Source organism: Lissotriton helveticus, chromosome 6 (genome assembly GCF_964261635.1).
Source record: "Lissotriton helveticus chromosome 6, aLisHel1.1, whole genome shotgun sequence".
NCBI classification, from domain to species: domain Eukaryota; kingdom Metazoa; phylum Chordata; class Amphibia; order Caudata; family Salamandridae; genus Lissotriton; species Lissotriton helveticus.
This window is the reverse complement of record NC_136067.1, coordinates 905,193,224-905,216,079: the sequence shown is the minus strand read 5'-3', so window position 1 is coordinate 905,216,079 and position 22,856 is coordinate 905,193,224. Positions and strand designations below refer to the sequence as shown.

The 22,856-nt window shown below is 48.1% G+C and overlaps 1 protein-coding gene across 5 annotated transcripts in view; it reads right to left on the bottom strand.

The window, feature by feature from the left end:
* AK9 (adenylate kinase 9) overlaps nt 1–22,856 on the bottom strand; it is a 1,611,121-nt gene that overhangs the window by 330,124 nt on the left and 1,258,141 nt on the right. For all 5 annotated transcript variants that reach the window (XM_078648533.1, XM_078648534.1, XM_078648537.1 and 2 more), the window contains one exon: nt 338–539. In XM_078648533.1, coding sequence (XP_078504659.1) covers nt 338–539 — 202 coding nt within the window. The remainder of the gene's footprint in view (nt 1–337; nt 540–22,856) is intronic.

Sequence of the window (22,856 nt, the reverse complement as noted above, 5' to 3'; positions counted from 1 at the left end):
AAAAGTTGGATGTTGTTGGAACCTGGACAACCTAATTTCGGGAGGATGAAGTTACTAATATCAGTGGATTATGGCATACTCTTCCAGCCTAAAAGTTAATTTAAGAGTGGCATCTGCCAGGGAAGCCCCTCGAAATAAAGTGCAAGGAAGACCTAACTCATTTAAATCACACTAGAATTTCCATTTTTATCTCTTGAACGTGTCAGATATTGTAATCTTTCTTTTATAGTCGCTATTTGTACCAAATGATTAATTGACATAATATAGATAAGCACATGTACAGTAAACATATATTTATCAGCATATATTTTATGCACACTTTGGAGTACAAACCTACCCCACGGTGTTGCTTGTAAGATCCATCAGTGCAACTTCCATGCATTGGATAGCCAGTTCGTCAGGCACTGCTAACCCTACATGAAGATGTTTTTTAACTTCAAGAGCCAGCTCAGTGTAAGGCTGATTGTCCAACACAGAACGTATGGCATCTCCCATTGACAGTCGCTGTAAGCCATATACACTTGCAAGCCTCCTGGCAACTAAAAAACATAAAAGCAACTCTTGACAACTTAAAATGCTAGACAAAACATTTAGAAATATACCTTTAAATGTATGACATTTTTAATTATTCTGACAAAGTTGCAATCCTTTGGTGAAATCTCAGTTTTTCTCTTGCTCTATGCAATTTTCGTTAGCACAACACACAAAGTAAGATATTCTATAACAACTGTTGATCGGAGAGCACATTACAGATGAAAGCTGAACATGAGTTCAATACGAGTTCATCCACTGTATACATGTTCTTACCTGTAACTTGAGTTCTCCAGTATTGGAATATTTCATGTATTTACATGCTTGAATAATTTCTAATCATTATGCTGGGAATCCCCAGTTATCTTAAATAGCAGTAAACAGTGTTAAATAGCCATAGGCATCAGTAACAGTGTTTATTTACCACACGCAACTCATTTGAAGGAATCTGAACTTCAGCCACAGAGGTGGAAGTGGCAGCTCTTCTATTCCCTCTAGAAGCCACGTTAGCACAAATGTAAGCAGTGTATATAATAGATGAGCCTCTGACTGGGGAGGAGGGAGGTTCGCATGTGAATATGTGAGAGATACCAACGCTGGGGAACTGGAGTTACCGGTAAGTAACTCATTTATTCTCCAGCATTGACTCTTTCATAACATGCTTAAATCAGACTAGTGAACACTACATGACAATAATATCAAATATATGGAAGCGGGAGGCAGGCTCACCTTAACTGAACTAGTTTATGAAGGGCAGTCTGTCCCAATGTTGAGTCAGCTTTTGCGTTCACATCAAGGCAGTAGTACTTTGTGAAAATTAGCCTGTTCTTCCAGGCAGCTGCCGCAGATGTCTCATTAAGGCACACCAGCGTAGAGAGCAGCAGTGCAGCAGCCGTAGCCATGCTCCTGGTGGAATGCACCCATGTTCGTCCCTGCAATGGGCACTTAGCCTTGGTGTGGCAGAAAGTGATGCGGGCTGATAATCAATGTGCTAGCCCCTGCTTGGGCAGGGGCAGCCTATTCTTGGATGGCCAAAGGACACAAACAGTTACTCAGTAGAGCAAATGTCTTTTGTCTTGTCAATATAAAACTCAACAGACCCGCATACATCAAGTTAGTGCAAAGATTTCTCTGCTGATGTTGTTGGATTTGGAAAAAGAGATAGCAGCATGATGGGTTAGTTGTGATTGAAGTCAGTAGTGACCTTAGATCGGTCTGCAAGATAACTTTGTCCTTTTGTAAAAACAAAGCTTGGGTTCTTTCACAGTAAATACATGTACTTCTCCTACACTTTTTGCAACTGTAAGCACCAAGACAAGCAATGTTTTCCAGAAGAGGATCTTCAAATGGATTTTATAGATAGGATTTTATAGATCGCGTGGACACATCTACTTACAGAGATTATTGACGTTTCTAGGTACTTTCCTTAGGGTCTACCACAAGCGACCTTACACATTGACGGGGTTACCACCACGGAACCCTCTTCTTTCTGATGTGCACATACACCCACACTCTCCTTTTTAGGTCCTGAAGAAACGCTACTGATCACTAGGACTTACGTAGCGTGAAACATGTCGACCTTGTGTTTAGTCACACTGGCACATTATGCCTTATTGTGACTCACTGACCCTTTTTTTTTAACCTACTAGGGGTACCACAAAAATAAATAACTCTTCAGTGGAACCCCCTAGGTAATTTTAATCCATACCTGCACGCACCTCACTACCACTTTTCACTGGATCCCTTCTCGCTCCCCCCCACACACCCGCATTTATCAAACGTCTTTTCTCTTTAAAAGATCTCCGTGAAAGTGACCCTACGGGGGCCCGTCGGGCATTGCAGCGCCGGCCCGCCGAGGAGCTGAAAAAGCCCGATGATGAAGCATGACATCCTTTGGGGTGTGTGAGGGCCACTAAGAGGCAAGACTTGGCCCTCCCCTTCGGAATTGGATCCTTGATACTGGGGATGAACCTCTGCCTCTCTCTCTTTTTTTACCCCCTTTTTGCTACCTCTTTTCTATTCTAGCCTTTATCTCCTTTTTCTGTTTGGGTGACATCTCGCACCCAAAACCTGGAACTGTGTCCCCTTTGATCTAGCTACAAAGACACTGGACCATCTGATCAACAAGGCATTGCCATTGGACTTGGGCTGTCAAAGCTTTCTGGCGTAATACCATTATTTCTTGTTGTTCAGGTAGCAAACAGATCCCACGTGGGTTAACCACACTTGTGGAAGATGTAATCCACTTAGTCTTGGCAGGGTTCCCCTTCATGACAGTCCGATAATGTTCAACTGAGTGCTTTGTTTTGCCATCTAGAGTGATGCTCCATGGCAATATCCACTGAATGAGAGATAGAGCAGTCCCACAGAGACTGCGACTCTTCTGACAGAGGTCAGGACCTTGTTCGTCCTTTTTTGGTGATGTAAAACACTGATGTCATATTGCCTGTTCTTATTAGACCTACTTGACCTTCCAGCCTTGGGAGGAAAGCTTGGGGACACAGTCTTATGGCTGGGAGCTCCAGGATGTTGTTGTGGAGCTTCTGTTCCACATACAACCAAAGAACAAGTTACTTACCTTCGGTAACGCTTTTTCTGGTTGATACAATATCTGCCTGTGGATTCCTCACCTTGTGAATATCCCCCTGCGTCAGCAACATTCGGAAATTCTTATCGTAGCTTCGCGCCGACGTGGACTTGGACGCCATAGAGGCACGGCATCGCTCGCGACTCCGCTGACGTCACTGACGCCTATAATAGGCCCACGCCGGCGTGATGACATCAGTTCCGCCCTTTTTTCCGTGCCTTTGAGGCACACGGACGGACCAATGACAGTAGACATATACACAGTATACGCAGTACAAATATCAAGGTAACACACACAGTGTGAAGCAAATGCAATAAAAGATTTGAAATAAACAACTCCTTGACAATAAAATAATACATCATAGAAACTCTGGCAGAGAAGAGTGGACAACGGGGAGGCGGGTGGGTCAGTGAGGAATCCACAGGCAGATATTGTATCTACCAGAAAAAGCGTTACCGAAGGTATTGTAATGGCCTACTCTTAGCAGCCAATGAAGGAGTGCTCAATAAACTGCAGGTGGTGCAGAACACCGCGGCACGGCTGGTAACTAACCCCCCCCCCAGAACGCCGTCCCTCCCCCTCCTCAAGGCCCTTCACTGGCTTCCCATCCGGAAACGGGTGGAATTCAAGATTTGCTGTGTGATACACAAGAGTCTACACAATCTGGGACCCCACTACTTGGCGGATAAATTTGTTTATCACCGTCCATCCCGCATTCTCAGGTCCAGCAACCAACTGTTACTTCAGGTTCCCAGACATTACAAGACCAGACAGGGAGGCCGCGCCCTCTCCATCATGGGCCCACGTCTATGGAACAACCTCCCCCTCTCCCTTAGAGAATGCCCGAGTCACTCAGCTTTCAGGAAATGCCTAAAGACAGCACTATTCTAGGAGGAGTCTTCTCGACCTGTTCACCTCACAGCTCCGCGCGGAGATACACCTTCGGGTGTGATGCCGGCGCGTTACAAGCCCATAAATAAATAAATAAATAAATAAATAACTTGTTCTTCTGATAGATACATCTGCCGTGTGGATTCCTCACCTTGTGAATAGAGTCCCACAGTAGTCCCCACTCCCGGAGGAGGGTGTCCACTCTTCTAGACCAGGAAATCCTGGAGAATAGAGCGAGCAAAGTGGCCGTCCCTCCTCACCTCGGAATCAAAGCAGTAATGCTTCGCGAAAGTGTGGAGGGAAGACCAAGTTGCCGCCCTACAAATATCCTCTACAGGAACACCTCTAGCCAAAGCAGAGGTTGACGACTTAGCTCTAGTAGAATGAGCCCTTATACCCTCTGGAGGTTCCTTACCGGCCAAAGAGTAGCAGATCTTTATACAGAGGACGATCCATCTTGATAAAGTTCTGTTATGGACCGCTCTTCCTCTCTTGCAGCCAGCAAAGCCAATGAAGAGCTGGTCATCCAACCGACAGTCTTTAGATCTGTCCAGATAAAAAGACACCGCCCTCTTGGGGTCCAGACGGTGTAATCTCTCCTCCTCCTTGGAAGGGTGTGGGGGAGGATAAAAGGTAGGGAGGGTAACAGATTGACCAAGGTGGAAAGGAGTCACCACCTTAGGCAGAAAAGCAGCCCTGGTCCTAAGAACCATTCGATCAGCATAAATGGTCAAGAAAGGGGGCTTGGATTTAAGAGTGGCATCTGCCAGGGAAGCCCCTCGAAATAAAGTGCAAGGAAGACCTAACTCATTTAAATCACACTAGAATTTCCATTTTTATCTCTTGAACGTGTCAGATATTGTAATCTTTCTTTTATAGTCGCTATTTGTACCAAATAATTAATTGACATAATATAGATAAGCACATGTACAGTAAACATATATTTATCAGCATATATTTTATGCACACTTTGGAGTACAAACCTACCCCACGGTGTTGCTTGTAAGATCCATCAGTGCAACTTCCATGCATTGGATAGCCAGTTCGTCAGGCACTGCTAACTCTCCTTGCCGAGGTTATTGCAACGAGGAAAACTGTCTTAAGAGTCAAAAACCTCATAGGACATTTGTGAAGAGGCTCAAAGGGAGCACCCATCAGAAAGGTCAAAACAAGATTTAAGTCCCACTGAGGCACAATAAAAGGAGTAGGAGGGAACTTATTTGTGAGGCCCTTCAAAAACCTTAAAACCACAGGAGATTTAAAAAGAGATGGCTGGTCAGGCAAGCAGAGAAATGCCGACAGCGCTGAAAGATAACCCTTCACTGTGGCAACAGATAGCCCCTGTTGCGCCAGAGAAAGGGCAAACTGGAGAACATCAGACAAATGGGCTCTCAAAGGGTCTATAGATTTCTCCCCACACCAAGCGACACATTTTGACCACCTATAAGAATAGATGGACTTAGTGGAGTCACACCTGGCTGACAAGATGACATCCACCACGTCAGGCGGGAGAGAAAAAGAACTCAGGTTGCCCCGTTCAATCTCCAGGCATGAAGGTGTAAGGTCTGGAGGTGGGGGTGTAGAACCTGCCCCTCCATCTGGGAGAGGAGATCTGCCCTGTGAGGGAGACGGAGCGGCGGGTGAGAGGAGAGGTGGAGAAGGTCTGAGTACCACACCCTTCTTGGCCAATCCGGGTCGATCAATATAATTTGGGCCCGGTCTTGGCGAATTTTCCTCAGAACCCGAGGAATCAAAGGTATGGGAGGAAACGCGTAAAGGAGTTGCGAGTTCCAACTCAACTTAAACGCGTCCCCCAAGGCTCCTTGCATCGGATACTGGAGACTGCAGAATAACGGGCAGTGAGCATTCTCTTGAGTGGCAAAAAGGTCCACCTGAGGAGTACCCCACGTCCGAAAGACGTGACAAACCACCTCCGGATGAAGCCTCCACTCGTGGTCGGCAGAGAACTGCCGACTGAGACTGTCCGCACGAACGTTCTGAACTCCGGCCAGATGATTTGCCATCAGACAAATCTGATGGACCTGAACCCAGGACCAGAGACGCAGAGCCTCTCTGCAGAGACACTGCAACCCTACTCCTCCCTGCTTGTTGATGTACCACATCGTGGTCGTGTTGTCCGTCAAGACCTGGACCGAACGACCGCGAAGGGAAGGGAGGAAGGCCTTGAGCGCCAGACGTATCGCCCGCAATTCCAGAAGGTTGATGTGAAGCAACCTTTCCTCTGGAGACCAAAGATCCTTGACCTCCAGGTCCCCCAGATGAGCACCCCACCCGAGAGTGGATGCATCCGTTATTACCGTGGCCACCGATGGAGGAAGTTGAAAAGGCTTCCCTTGCGACAGATTGCCTTCTACACTCCACCAAGACAGATCCGCTGCAGCTTCTCTGGAGATCCTCACTGACTCCCTGAGATCTCCGTTGTGCTGATACCACTGCCTGCGGAGGCACCACTGGAGTGCCCTCATGTGCCAGCATGCATGGTTGACCAACAGAATGCAAGAAGCCATCAGACCAAGCAGGCGAAGAACCTTCAAGACTGGAACGACCGCTCCATTGTAGAACAAAGGAATCTTTTCCTGAATGTCGCGAATCCTTTGAGGTGGAGGGAATGCACGACAAACAGTAGTGTCCAGTACCGCACCTATGAACAGGTTGCGCTGGGAGGGCACCAGGTGAGACTTGGGTACATTTATCGAAAAACCCAACTTGTGCAACAACTGAGTTGTCTCTTGCAGATGATGGAGCACCTTCTCCGGCGACTCTGCTTTGATCAACCAGTCGTCCAGATACGGGAATACAGGTATCCCCGACCTCCTGAGATGTGCTGCCACCACTGCCATCACCTTCTTGAAGACTCGAGGTGCAGTAGGTAAGACCAAACGGAAGGACCGCAAACTGGTAGTGTTGCGACCAAAACCGTAAAACGGAGATACTTTCTGTGCGACTTCAAGATAGGAATATGAAAATACACACCCTGCAAGTCGATCGACACCATCCAGTCTTCTTCCAGCAGCGCTTGAAGAACCTGTGCAAGAGTGAGCATCTTGAACTTTTCCTATTTCAGGTAAAGGTTCAAGATCCTGAGATCCAGAATTGGCCGAAGCCTGCCATCCTTTTTGGGGATCAGGAAATACCGGGAGTAGCATCCCTGACCCCTTTCCTGCTCTAGAACCACCTCTATCGCACCTTTTCGAAACAGTGCCAGGACTTCTTCCTGCAGGAGAAGCAGGTGGTCCTCTGGTCCTCTGAACAATAACCCTGGCAAGGAGGATAATTTGGGGGAAACTCCCGAAAGGGAAGAGCATACCCATTCTCTATAAGATTGAGAACCCAAAGATCCAATGTTATCAATTCCCAATCTTGTAGAAAATGGGTAAGCCGGCCCCCCACTGGGCCCACATGATCCGGAATGGCGTATCTAGTACTGCTTTTCTGCTTTGGCAGGGGGTTGGGAAGGGGAAGAGGAGGAAGAGGAGGAGATTTGACGGCCTCGAGAACGGCCTCTCTGCTTGCCCCTATAAGAACTGTACAGCGTGTTCTGCTGTTGCTGTGGTTGTTGTTGTGTAGATTTGTAGGATCGAAATGAAGATCTACTAAATCCTCTAGTACGCCTTCCAAAAGTACCCCTGGTCTGAAGGCCCAACGACTTAGCAGTCGCCCTGCTGTCTTTAAAACGTTCTAAAGCAGCATCTGCCTTCTTCCCAAACAAACCAGATCCGTCGAATGGTAAATCCAATAATGTAGACTGGACATCAGTTGAAAATTCAGAAGATTTCAGCCATGCAGCTCTCCTTGTAGCAACTGAAGAGCCCATAATCCTCGCCACAGAATCTGCAGGGTCTAAACCACTTTGTATCCCCTGCCTTGCTGCAGCCTGAGTGTCCGAGATAACCTCCTGGAAGTCTTTTCTATCATCTTCCGGTATCTTTGGCACTAACTGCTTAACAGTGTCCATTAGTGCGTGAATGTAATGACCCATCAAACAGGTCGCGTTTGTGGACTTTAATGCCATGCTGGCAGAAGAGAAAATCTTCTTAGCAGCCTGATCCTGTTTTCTCGATTCCTTTTCAGCTGGAACTTGAGGAAAAGCTCCAGTTGATCGTTTGGAACATGCAGCTTGTACCACCAAACTCTCAGGATGAGGGCGAGTGGATACAAATTCAGGATCATCTGGAGCAGACCTGTACCTTCTGGCAACAGCTCTAGACACAGCTGGAGTTGACAACGGTTTCTTCCAGACCTCTAAAATAGGATCTCTAAGAGCATCATTAAAGGGCAGCAATGGTTCAGTTACCGAAGAGGGAGAGTGAAGAACCTCTGTGGGTAGATTTGATTTAAACTCAGCAGTAGGTAAAGCGATGTTCAACAAATTTGCTGCTTTCTTAATTACAACGTGGTAAGGAGCCACATCTTTTGAGGGTTAATCTGTCACCGAAACCAAATCCCACTCAGGGGACAGTTCAAGACCACTGGCTACCGAAAGATCCTCATAAGGGTCCTCAGGATCTTGTAGTTCACCCTCCTCCAAATACTCCTCACAATAGCTCTCTTCCTCCATCAGTCTCTGGGCTTCACGCCTCGACCTGTGCTTCACTTTCGAAGCCGTCGGATCCACAGTCGACTCCGTCGAAGCCGGAGCCGGCGCCGAGCCCGACGCCGTATGAGGAAGACTTCCATGACGTCGTTCAGGATTTGGCATCAGAGATGATGGAACCGGTGTTGAAGGATTCGGTGTCGTCGACTTCGGTGTCGATGGCTTCGGATTTGAAGGCCTCGCCGGTGTCGGAAGATGCCAATGCGGCGTCGGAACCGGCATAAAGGGCATAAAGGGTGCAGGGGCATAGGATTGGGGGATACCCAGACCAAATGCCATTGGACCCGTGGGACCAACAGGCATCCCAGAGGGGTACATAGCCCTGGAGTAGATACCATACATCGCATTTAGAAAATGCGTCGGATCTTGACCTGGAGTCGGGAAGGCTGGGTACGAACCCCCAGGTGGTTCTTGAGGGCGCGGAGTCGATACGACGTCGACCTCCTCTTCAGGCTGGTGCACCGAAGTCCACAGACCTTCGGGCAACGGAGCCTCTCCCTCTCCAACTATCTCCTCCTCACCTTCATCCTCCCGATCCGGAGAATGGGATGGATTCGGAGATGGATTCGCTGTCTGCTTCAGCGAACCAGGCGAATCCGCATGTGAAGTCGCACCTCCGGCGTCATGTTCTTCCGAAGCTGAAGACACTACTTCTTTTTCTACCAGCTTCACCTGCGACTTCGGTTTAGAACCCGAGTCCTTCTTTGAACGATGTCGGAATTCATGAGATCTTTTTCTATGCTTCTTTTTCGAAGACCTCAAAGCATGTGCTGAGGACAAATCCGAACGCGACTTCGAGCGAGATCTTGACCCCGAGCGTCGAGTCCGCGATCTCCATTTCTTTTTGTCCTTACTCCCTTTAAGCTTTGCAACAATAAGCTTAGCTTCTCTTTCCCGGAGGGCCTTAGGAGTCATCTTCTTGCAGGAACGGCAGTCTTCGACGTCGTGGTCGGAACTAAGACACCACAAACAGCATTCATGTGGATCCGTAATGGACATAGTCTTGCCGCATTCTCCACAGGCTTTGAAACCCGTCTTCTTCGAAGACATCTTCAAAGAGGAGATAAAGGAACACTAACAATGCAAAGTAACAAAGTTACAGTCAAAGCTACGGACGATCCCTAGAAAACCGTTAGCCTCGACGACGCGGAAAAAAGGGAACTGATGTCATCACGCCGGCGTGGGCCTATTATAGGCGTCGGTGACGTCAGCGGAGTGGCGAGCGATGCCATGCCTCTATGACGTCCAAGTCCACGTCGGCGCGAAGCTACGAAAAGAATTTCCGAATGTTGCTGACGCAGGGGGATATTCACAAGGTGAGGAATCCACACGGCAGATGTATCTATCAGAAGACCTTTGTTTGTAGGTTCCCTTGTGTGTGCTCCCCAGCCTCCCATGGAGGCATCTGTTATGAGTACAATTCTTTTTGATGAAAGATAGAATGGAAGTTCTGTGTTGAGATATGTAAGGATCTGCCACCACAATAGGCCTTGCTTTAACCGTCTTGTGGCATGGACTGTGTCGTCCCACATGCTGTGAACTTGTATCCATTGGCTGTCCAGTTCTTACTAGGGTCTCATCCTGAGCCTGCAATAGGGTATGAGTTCTATGCATGAAATCATCAGGCCCAGCAGGGAGGTGTATTGTTTGACTGTCACTCTGTTTATCAGATAAGGTCTTTATCGTGGATTGATGTTTTCATAGTCTTTCCATTAAAGCAGGAGCTTTTCCCACTCTCTAATGAGAACTGCAGTTTTGTGGGAGAGGTTGACCTATTCCTCTTTAGTCTTAAGTCCTAATTTGTGGAAGAGAGTCATAGATGCGACTATCAAAGCATATGCCTCTTTCTTTGACCAAGCATTCACAAGCCAGTCATTCAAGAACAGGAACACTGGGTGACCATCTCACCTGAGGCAAGTAGTAACCAGAACTAGGCGCTTTGTAAATATCTGAGGTGCTGACTTGAGGCCAAATGATAGCACCTTAAACTGGTAGTGCTGTCCCGCCACTGCAAAAATGAGGTATTTTCTGTGTTTGTACAGAGTCCAGGGGATCCCAAGAGGTATAGCAGAGGCTAAATTAGATAATCTCTAACAGCTCTCTTTCAGGTTGAGCAGTTTGGCTTATCAGGAGGGTGTGTTAACCATTTATTGTATTCACTCAATCAAGGACTAATTACACACACTCAGAGTCAGAATCCCGTTGCTCATTGTTTTACTAGAGTGAGGTTCTTTTTAGCAGGCCTAAAACATGTTCTCAGTGCTCCCCCCCCCCTAATTTGAGTGACTTCTATGTTTCTAAAAACAAAATGACGCCAGGGACTTAATACAAGGCCCTAACAAGAATTTTAGAAATTTGGAAAATAGTTAATGAAAAAAATGAGTTTGCTAAAGTCAATTTTGGGATTCTTGTTGTGTGATCATGTGTTGAATAAGTTAGTCCAAAAAATGCAGAGTCTTAGACCCCACCGCTTATCCACCAATGTAGGAAGCTGGCTCTGTATATACTATGCCAAAGTAAGGTATAGTGTGTACAACGTCCAGGGGATCCCCAGAGATATAGCAGAGGCTAAATTAGATAATCACTAACAGCTTTTTTTGTGGTCGAGCAGTTAGGCTTATCAGGAGTGTGTGTTAAGCATTTATCGTATTCAATCAATCAAGGACTGATTACACACACTCAGAGACAGAATCCAGACCAATTGGGTAAGTATAAAAAAGGGTATACTTATGTTTTATTTGTAAAACCAAGCAGTACTTGGTACAGGTAGGTAACATGAAATTTCAATTGTAAAACTTTAAAAGGAAAGAAATTGGGAATCTATTTGCAACTGTTACAGGTTTGTATTTGCTTTAAAAACAGTTTAGATTACATAGAAATTACTTTTGAGTTACTTTTGGATTACATCGACTACTCGGGGGGATATGCCTAAATCTCACACTGTGGATCCTACAATACAAAGGTAAGTACGAATTTTTCAGCTTTCAAATACTGTTACTTTTCTTTCATGCAAAGGACAGGTCAACAGAGACAATTCTAGGAACAAAACTCGTATCATTGGCTCATATGAGAAAAAGAGAGTTAACGGTGTACAGGTAATTACACAAACTGTAAATATGGCTTTTGGATGTGAGGACCAGGATTCCCCAAGGCCAAGTTAGGCACCTATATCGCAACACTAGTGGCACTGTGGTGGACGGGTGCAGAGTGCAGAGGCCCAATGCTAGCCAATGGGGCTAAGGGGGCCTTTGGTCAGGGCCTGCTTATGAGCAGGCCACTCGGTTGTGGGAGCAAAAGAGCAAAGCTCCTGGGGTTAGGGTTAGCACTGCAGGGGCCAAAAACAGCACAGGAGCTGCACACCAGCAGCACGGAGTCGGCCGGATGGAGACTGCCAATAAGACGTTGGGAGCACTGTGATTTACAATGGAGATCGTTGGTTTGGAAAAGATGCTGCAGGGTTGGTCAGGGAGGCTTCTTGAAGGCAACCACCAGCTGGAGAAGTATGTTGGGTTCTTGGGGGATGCCTGGACACTGTCCGTTGGGCCACCCAAGGCAGTGGGGCATCAGGTACAGGGGTGTATTTTAGTGGGGGTCTTCTTACCAGCTCCGGTCGGGGCAGTTGAGACCCTTCAGATTGAGGCTGAATTGGCAGCTTGAGGCTTTAGGAAGGTAGGGGATCAACAGATCCCAGGTCCTGATCGCTGGGGCAACCTCCTCATGGGATTGGGCCACTCGAACTCAGGCAGTGGGTGCTGGGTGCAGAGTGGTGCAAAATCGCTGAGCCACCTGGATCTGGATTATGGGGTTGAATCTTTGTTGAGCAAATCTGGTGCTCACGGGAGACAGAGTCTTTAAGTTGAGTGCCGGGCAGGTCCTTTGGGTTCTCGCAGGCTGCTGAGGTTTCGCTGGTTGCAGGTTGAAGTTGGAACAGGCCGGTAGGTCTGGGTCCAAAGCAGATGGTGCCTGAGGAGGCAAGGTTCAGGGTTGCCCCTAAATGTACAAGTTACTTACCTTCAGTAACGTAATATCTGGTAGAGACCCAGCCTAGCCACAGATTCCTTAACTTTTGAATTCTCCTCAGGCGTCAGACTGGATTTGGAAATGTTTTCAGCATTGTGAGAAGTTGGCCTATGTGATGTCCACTATTCTAGTGAGGACCCTTTATCAGCCCAAACAACCCTTATGGTGATGATTGTAAAGTCAACCTTATAGACCAGCTATCTTAGTGGTAGCATGGACAAAGCAGTCTTAGGCTAAACTCAAGAGGGCATGTAAAGCCAGCTGTTTTACCATATGTAACCCCTTTAATACCAAATGAAAGGACACCACACAGGTTATATATAAAATATATATGTATTTATTTCTAAAACAACCCCTCTGAACTCTTTATGAGGTCAGAGGACAAAGCACATAACAAGATACTTAATTATCATACAGTAAGTTGCACAATATATACAGTAATGCCCTAGGGGCACTTCAAACCATATACTAAAATAGTGGTATAAGAACCAAGTCACGAACAAAGGATAGGCCTAGGGCCTGGAGAATTGCTGGGGCTACGCTGTACTACCAAAGCATAGGGAGCAGGAGGCCCACGGGATGTGTATGCAGTGTCTTTACACACACGCGAGTTACCATAGAGTTAGAATGGGAATGAAAGAATTGGAAACTAGTTCTTTTAGGGCACTTCCAGATGGACTAGGAGAAAGATACTTGAAACTGGGACACTAGGATAGTCAATACCCACAGGAGCACCGAAGTACTCACGTTACCTCACCCACAGGAAGAGGGTGCATAGGTGTCAAAGTGTGTTGGGTTTTGTCGCTGAATCCTATGGAGCCTTGAAGAAAGATGCTGCAGGCGACCAGGAGAGAAGTGTCCGGGTGGATCCAAGGGCGGATCGAGGATGAAGAGTACCTGAAAGCAGCAGGGACAGAGTCTGGGTCACTAGCCAGTGACCTGGAAGGAACCAGGAAGGAACCCGGCGATGTCGCGAAGCAATCAGGTGATGTTGTGAAGCGTGTCTCTGCAGCCACGTGGACCAGGAGGTGTCGACGACAACAAGGAGTTGGGCAGAGACTGTCCCACGAAGGATCTTGCTGTCGGCGGTGTTGGCTTCCGGATTGGAGTCAACAAGCCTTGGCAAAGGCAACCCACGCAGGAATAGAAGATGGCTTTTGGATCAGACCAGCAAGGTCTGATGGGCTTCTCCTTTTCAGGGAAGCAGGGGCCAGTCTGGAGCAACCAGACCAGCAGTGTAAATGTGAAGGTTCGTCGTCACAGAGGCCACTAGCCAACGGGCAAGTGACCGGACAGGCGCATCAAGCAGGAAAATGCAGAAGGGCCCCACGCAGAACTCGTGGAGTGTGGAGGGCTGATCTTCGGTGCAGATGGTGCTCGGGGCTGAGGCTTCTCAATCCTCAGTGCACAACTTCGAGGGTGCCTCAGAAGTTGCATGGAAAGCAATTTGCAGGCTGTCCAAGATGGCCGGTCCCACGTCTCTCGTCGCCTCCAAGGGTCTCCGCTTTGCTGTGGATCGGGCTGTTGGAAGTCTAGAAGTCCAGGTCTTGTCAGGCTCTGTGCTCGGGCTACGGTGGGAGCATCGACAAAGCAAACCGTTGATTGCTTGATGGTGCCTGCTTCCACAGGGTGGTCACTCCTTGACCACAAGGGAGATTCTTCAGTCTTCTATCTTCAGGTAGAATGTCGAAGGTCCAGAGTTTCATTTCAAGTTTCAGTCAGGATAAATCTAAAGTCTCTAGACTCAGCTCCTACCTATATACCAAATTTAGGGGCTGGATTACCTGCTAGGTCCCTCCTATGGGTGGGACCAGGGAAGGGGGTGGTTACACCCCTTTCCCTTTGTCCAGTTTCGCACCAGAGCTGGGGCTGGAGTGCCACAGCACCGGTGTGAACCGGACTATGCATGGGACACCTTGTGTGCCCCAGGCAGTGTCTCATTTCATTCAGCCCTCCCTGCCCCAATACACTATGACCTGTCTGGGGTGGTGCTAGCACCTCCCAAGACAGGAAACCTATTGTCCAAGCCTCCCTCGCTGGAAGGACTCCCAGCAGCAGGAGGTCAGACTTGTGTCTGTGGCAGCAGCATCCATTTTGTGATGCTGAGGCTCTGGTTAACTTTAACCGGGATTAGTAGGAACAACATATCTTCTCCCTCCTGAAGGGTGGAATGCTACCCCGTCGCCAGAACTGGCGAGGGGGTAGTATTCCAAAGTGTATGACACCTTACACTACATGTTTTGATAAAGCCAAACCAAAGTTAGCATTCAACCGCGAGGATTATAATGCACTTAAGAGTATATGGTATGGCTATATCATAGAACAGCTATAAGGACATGGTTCCGAAAGCTGCAGACAGGCTCAGCTCATGCTAGAGCCTCATCTCACATATAACCAAGCACTCTGCCTCCAGGATTGTTAAGGCCTGCCATAGGAGTGACTTATAGGTATATATGTGTCTATATGTAAAGGTAGGTATAGGGATACTACACCTAAGCAAGGGGTGATTACACAACCTTGCCCCAGCTGAGTGATCAGCCAGTTGTCTCAATGTGAGAGGCCAGCCAGGGGTGGCATAATACATGCTGCAGCCCCTGGTAGGCCTTGGATGCACCTATGCCCTGGGTACCTAAGGTACACTATACAGGGGCTCATACGATGACCCAATACCCAATTGTAGCTCTACCTAAAGTACATGGAGTCCATTTTACAGTGACAGCAGATAGTCTGGGGCCCTGATTAGCAGGATCCCAGGCCAACTAAGTCGAAAACCAGCTAAACACTAGGCAAAAAATCTGGGGTAACCATAGTCAGGTATCCTCCTTCCTACACAACCCCCCCCCCCCAAACAAAAGGAGATAAGGCTATCCTTGACCAGGTAAGCCTATATTACCTAAGTGGCCATATAAGGAAGTACCTGCACTAGCATGATTACCCCCTGTCTCATGGTCCACTAAGCAATCCCTTACCCTAAGGGTATCTATCATAGGGTCTCCACCATAGGGAATCTCTACCCGTGGTGTGTTTTGGCAAAGTAAAAGGCTGGTGTTGAGATGGAGTACTGAAGTGAGGCTCCTCTAATGTGGGTCTCAGCTTCCTCCAATCACTATCCACCATATAGGCCTTTCTTCCCATGACTGAGTTGCACTGTGCTCTCAGGGTCATCCTCTGGCTACCTAAAGCTGGAAGCTGGGTCCCTTTTGTTGGCTCACTGGAGGGACAGGTCAGGTTTGGGGCCCTTAGGTCCCAGGTTTGGCTGTGCCCAACAGAGTCCATCTGGGGGAGGTTCCTAACTAGATGTAAGGGAGATCCCTCAGGAGTTTTTGGATTTTTCACCTTGCTAGGGCTGCTAGCTTTGGTGCATCTTATCTGCTGATGGGGGGGGGGTTCCTGTGGACCGGGGGCCCTTTGGGGTTCACTGGCCTCTCTGACCTCTACAGCCCTGGGCTGACTGAGGCAGGGTAAAGAGGGGCAGGTTACCTGCTCCAGACTGGGTCCCACCTTGGAAGGGTCCACTGACATCAGGGGCTCTGCCAGGCTAGGCCTGACTACCTCTGGGGCAGTTCCTTCACAAGGGGTAGGGTCAGTTCCCTGAGGAGGTTGACTCTCACCTAATGTCTGGTGGGAGGGAGACTGTTCTTCCTCCCCAATACTCTCTGTCTGAGTGGAGTGATCCATAGTTTCAGGCTTCACAACATTAAAATCTGTTTGAGTTTGGGCTGTGACCATCACAGCACTACCAACCTTTTCAGGGAGGAACTCCGTTTGTGTGTGGGCTGTGACCATCACAGCCCTTCCAACCTCTTTAGGAAGGAATTCTGCTTGAGCTGGGGCTGTGGCTATCACCGCCCCACTAACCTTTTCTGGAAGGCCTACCATTTTGGAATGGGTTTCTTGTTCTACCCCAGCCCAGGTTGAGATCTCTAGATCATTTCCCAGTAGACAATCTACAGGCAAGTTTGCAGACACTGCCACTCTCTTTGGGCCAGTGACACCTCCCCAGCTGAGATTTACTACTGCCATGGGATGATCTTTCGGTACTCCATCAATGTTGGTCACCTGATAGGTGAACCCAGGTAAAAGTTGTCCTGGGGGGACTAGGCTGTCAGTCACCATAGTGATGCTAGACCCTGTATCTCTGTAGGCTTCAACTTTCTGGCCATTGATGTGGGGCTCCTGTCTGTACTTGCCCAAAGTGTTGGGACAAGCAGTGAATTTGGCAAACCCCATGCCATTTTCACAGACTAGAGTTTCTGTATGTGGGGACCTGGTTAGGCCAGAGTCCACCTGAGTTCCCCAAGTATACCCAGCCACATTTTTTGGGGCACTCCCACCACCTGGGGGATTACTACTAATAGTAACAGGAGGTCTGGGAGTACTACTTGGTGGAATGTTTTCCTTATTGTTGGCCTTTGGGCAACTGCTGTCTGTCTTCCAGTGGCCAGGCTGTTTACAGACATGGCATTAAGGTTTCTTAGGGTTAGAGGAAGTGTTTTGGGGCCCACCCCCACCATTGGAGTTTTGGGGCCCTGTAGAAGACTTGTCTTTTGATTTATCCCCACCTTTCTCTTGAGGCTTGGTAGAATCTTTCTTCTGGTCACCGCTCTGATTTTTAGGCCTAATCCTGGTTCTGACCCATTTGTCTGCCCTCTTAAACAATTCTTGTGGAGAGGTCAGATCTGAGTCCACCAGGTGCTGGTGTAGAAGCTGGTTTTCACAATTACTAAGGATCTGCTCCCTCATAATCAAATTATACAATCCTGTATAGTCATTTATTTATATTTATAACATTTATAGAGCGCACTGTTACCAAACGGTGTCCTGGCGCTAGAATGAAAGCACCCCTCGCCTAGGCCTGAAGCTTAATGTGTGAAAAGCCATGTTTTCAGACTTTTGCGGAAGGTCATTAAATCTGTAATCTGTCTAAGAGCCAAGGGGAGAGCATTCCAAGCCCTAGCTGCCCCCAAGACGAAGCTCCTGCCTCCCCAGCGCGCTCTCCTTATCCGAGGGGTCACGATCAGCCCCAGATTAGCTGACCTAAGATGTCTACCCGGCAAGTACCATTGAAAATGCTGTTTTAGAAACAACGGGCCAAGACCACAAAGGGCCTTGAAAACTATGCACAGGGTTTTAAAAGAGATCTGTTTCCGCACTGGGAGCCAATGCAGCTTCACCAATTCCGGGGACACAGATGCAAACTTTGGTAAGCCTGTGAGGAGACGAGCTGCTGCGTTTTGCAAGGCCTGTAATTTGTTAAGAAGCCCCTGTTGGGCATTAAGAAATAGGCTGTTGCAGTAATCAAGGCGAGATAAAGCGATACAAAAGTGGATGATGGACGGAGCGTTTGAGCAAATCAAACACTCACCCCCAGTCAACTGATCTGGGTTTAATCCATCACCATTCTTTAGCCCACTCAGCCACCCCAGTTCAGACATGGCCATATGCAAATCAGTCTGACCCTGTGCCTCATGGGAACAGTCCAGCCCGAACTGCCAAGCCATGTCTTCCCTGGACCAGAAACAAGCATCCTGGGACCGGTTTCGGATTCATAATCCTCATCAGCCAGGCTATTTTGAATCCAGTGGCCAAGTGAGCAAGGGACTCACGTCTGAGCATACCCTGCCAACTTAGGGCGAACAAAGAAATACAAAAGGGGATGATGGACGGGGCGTTTGAGCAAATCAAACACTCAAGGCGAGATAAAACCAGGGCGGTCACCACTGTTTTCTTGCACCCATTAGGTAAAAAAGGTAAAAAGTCATGTACTTTGCTGCCCAATAACCAGCCCTCCAGAGCCTTAGTAGCCAAATCTACAAAATCAGTCCAGTCCTGAGTCTGTGTCTTCTGGGTATCCCTGAACAACAACCTGCATTGCTCAGTGGTTAAGCCAAACCCATCAATCAGAGCACTCTTCAGGGCTGAGTAGTTTTTACCATCCTCATCACTAACTGCGAGGAGCTTATCTCTACGTTTTTCTGAAAAGGAGAGCCACAAGATTGCTGCCCACTGACTTTGGGGTACCTGCTGTACTTTGCAGGCCCTCTCCAAAGCAGTTATCCATTTGTGTATGTCATCCCCAACTTTGTAGGGCGGCACAATCTTACTCAGGTGTCTAGTATCATAGGACCTGTCTTTATCCTTAGGGATATTGCTGCCACCAGTGGACTCTAGTCCACTTAACTTTTGCTCTCTGGCAAGGGCACGTTTCTCTTTGGCGAGGGCAAGTTCATCCCTCTCAATCCTCAGATTGACTTCCCTCATCCTTGCCTGATGCTCTCTTCTCTGAGGAGAAGTCCGGCGATGTCGCAAAGCAATCAGGTGATATCGTGAAGCTTGTCTCTGCAGCCACGTGGACCAGGAGGTGTCCACGATGACCAAGAGTTGGGCACGTACTGTTCCACGAAGGATCTCGCTGTCGGCGGTGCCGGCTTCCAGATGGGAGTCAACAAGCCTTTGCAAAGGCAACCCATGCAAGAATGGAAGATGGCTTCTGGATCAGACCAGCAAGGTCTGATGGGTTTCTCCTTTTCAGGGAAGCAGGGGCCAGTCTGGAGCAACCAGACCAGCAGTGTAAATTTGAAGGTTCGTCGTCACAGAGGCCACTAGCCAACGGGCAAGTGACCGGACAGACGCGTCAAGCAGGAAAATGCAAAAGGGCCCCACGCAGAACTCGTGGAGTGTGGAGGGCTGATCTTCGGTGAAGATGGTGCTCGGGCTGGGGCTTCTCAATCCCCAATGTACAACTTCGAGGGGGCCTCAAAAGTTGCACGGAAAGCAATTCGCAGGCTTTCCAAGATGGCCGGTCCCACGTCTCTCGTCGCCTCCACGGGTATCAGCTTTGCTGTGGCTGTGGATCGGGCTGTTGGAAGTCTGGAAGTCTGGGTCTTGTCAGGCTCTGTGCTCGGGCTCCAGCAGGCGCGTCGACAAAGCAAACCGTTGATCACTTCATGGTGCCTGCTTACACAGGGTGGTCACTCCTTGACCACAAGGGAGATTCTTCAGTCTTCTATCTTCAGGTAGAACGTCGAAGGTCCAGAGTTTCATTTCAAGTTTCAGTCAGGATAAATCTAAAGTTCTAGACTCAGCTCCTACCTATATACCAAATTTAGGGGCTGGATTACCTGCTAGTTCCCTCCTATAGGTGGGACCAGGGAAGGGGGTGGTTACACCCCTTTCCCTTTGTCCATTTCGCGCCAGAGCTGGGGCAGGAGTCCCCCAGCACTGGTTTGAACCGGACTATGCATGGGACACTTTGTGTGCCCCAGGCAGTGTCTCATTTCATTCAGCCCTCCCTGCCCCCAATACACTATGGCCTGTCTGGGGTGGTGCAAGCACCTCCAAAGACAGGAAACCTATTTTCCAAGCCTCCCTCGCTGGAAGGACTCCCAGCAGCAGGAGGTCAGACTTGTGTCTGTGGCAGCAGCTTCCATTTTGTGATGCTGATGCTCTGATTAACTTTACTGGGATTAGTAGGAACAACATGTCTTCTCCCTCTAGAAGGGTGGAATGCTACCCCCATCGCCAGAACTGGTGAGGGGGTAGTATTCCAAAGCGTATGACACCTTACACGACATGTTTTGATAAAGCCAAACCAAAGTTAGCATTCAACCGCGAGGATTATAATGCACTTAAGAGTATATGGTATGGCTATATCATAGAACAGCTATACGGACATGGTTCCGAAAGCTGCAGACAGGCTCAGCTCATGCTAGAGCCTCATCTCACATAAAACCAAGCACTCTGCCTCCAGGATTGTTAAGGCCTGCCATAGGAGTGACTTATAGGTATATACGTGCCTATATGTAAAGGTAGGTATAGGGATACTACACCTAAGCAAGGGGTGATTACACAACCTTGCCCCAGCTGAGTGATCAGCCAGTTGTGTCAATGTGAGTGGCCAGCCAGGGGTGGCATAATACATGCTGCAGCCCCTGGTAGGCCTTGGATGCACCTATGCCCTGGGTATGTATGTATGTATGTATGTATTGTATTTGCGCTTGTAAAGCGCACTGCTACCCGTCCGTAGGTTTCCTGGCGCTGTATAACTCTGGGGAACCCGTCCTGGCTTTCCCTGTTGGATGGTCCCTGCTGGGAGTCCCCAAGGTGGAGCCAGGCATCCCCGGAATTGATGGGGCCGTTGTGGAGATTAGGCAAGCTAATGCCCAGAGTTGGCGAGTGGAACCCCTGATTAGAGTAAGCACCGAAGCGAGAATTATCGAGTCCGCTGACCCAAGTACACGACCCTGCCACGTCGGGAATTGAACCCTGGTCCCGGGCCGACTTCTGCTCCCGGGTCTGCCGCCTCTAACCAGTGAGCCACCCTACTCCACTCCTAAGGTACCTAAGGTACACTAAACAGGGGCTCATAAGGTGACCCAATACCCAATTGGAGATGTACCTAAAGTACATGGAGTCCATTTTACAGTGAGAGCAGATAGCCTGGGGCCCTGATTGGCAGAATCCCAGGCCAACTAAGTCGAAAACCAGCTAAACACTAGGCAAAAAATCTGGGGTAACCATAGTCAGGTATCCACCTTCCTACAAGCATTCCCTCTGAGCGCCGGGCGACAGCCCCTTACGGCTCTTCAATTATGTTGTCTCTGGATGTGACGTCAGTGGTGCCATATAAGCCACCCCTGGCACGCGGATGTCAGTTTCTTCTGTGAAACTTCCACGCCAGAACGCAGAGCAACCTCAGAAACTGGCTGTGGAAACAGCTTTCACGAAAAAGGGCAAAATCTTTGAAACACTAATTACGAATAAACCTGAATTGGTATACTAATACTAGCCAAAGAGTTTATGGTAAAACCCCCACGTCAACCAATGAAGCTTAGGCTACGTATTGATGGAGCAGATTTCATCTGTAGTCAGGCATTGTTTTATTTTTTGTGCCACAGACAGACTGCATTTAAATTGCCACACACATTTTGGTGCAAGTTAAAAACATGGCACATGAAAAACATGAAAGTGAGGCCTATTCAGTCTGAAATGCTTTTGCTGAATTAACATGTGTTTTTGCAGTGTGGAGAAAAACTTGTGATAAGTGGCCTTTTTAGCTTTGAAGATTAATAGAATGTGTTTCTCTCTTCCCAGCTCATCCCCTGCAATCTAAATTCACTATTTCTGTCTTAAAAGACTTTGACTTGTTGCATATTTTGATAAACATTTTCAGTTAATAACACCTCTTTTTATAATGTGTGTGAATTATTAATGCACCAAACACTACACAGGGGGCTAAATGCTTTTTTGCATGAAGAGCTACCTAAAACATTAAAGCATGTTGCTGTGTGCACTGTATTAACTGTGTGTGCTTTTAAATTTTACATGTTGCACATTTATTTTGCATGTTGTCATAAATAATAGAAAAGTTGCTTGAAACTAATAGCTTGGCTAGGTAAACATTTATAAGGGTTTTAGTATGGAGTTGGGAAACATAATTTTTTTTTTTTTGTGTAAGACATTTATTGTTCGTAAATACATGTTACACTGCGTCATGCCAACAACCCGGAGGTAGGCCGCGATGCGTACACTTGTCAATCAGCAACAGGTTACATGTAAGTGAATTTCCAGCATCTCTGGCGATGTAGTATCTGGCAATGCCTGTAAACATTTTCAAAGGTATTTAAACATATAGTGCAACAAAAGCAAATCACATAGTCTTACATTTTTTGTAGTCGGCGCCGCAAATAGTCAAGATCTCACTGGCACTAGACACCGCCTCATCATAGCGACGAGCCCGGTGACCATGGCTTATCAAAACATCAGGTCAGCATAGACAAATTTGCGGGCACCGTTTCTCCCAACCCCCCACAACAACTTGAGGGTAACAGAGAACGTTCGTGGTGCTTAGCGGAATCAGGACCTACACAGCTTAACTGGCAATCTCGGGCCGTGAGTACGTGGCGCAGGTTTGAAACATGTGGCAGGGGCAGTGGCAGGGGCAGTCCAGGTATCTACCGTGAGGTGGGGGGGGGGACAGATCAGCTAGTGTGTCGCGCGACCAATGAATGGGGCATAACTGTAGGTCAGGCAGGCGCTAGGTGGAGCACATCCAGGGCAGAGGCGGGGTGCCTCGCAGGTCAGGGGAGCAACCTCTCAAGTACTCAGCAATCCACCAAAGAAAGAGTGCACGCAGTCCAGGGACCTCAACCCTTGTCGTCAGAGACGCCCACGTCAGGGGATCCCTCGGATGTAGCAGAGCCCGTTCTCTCT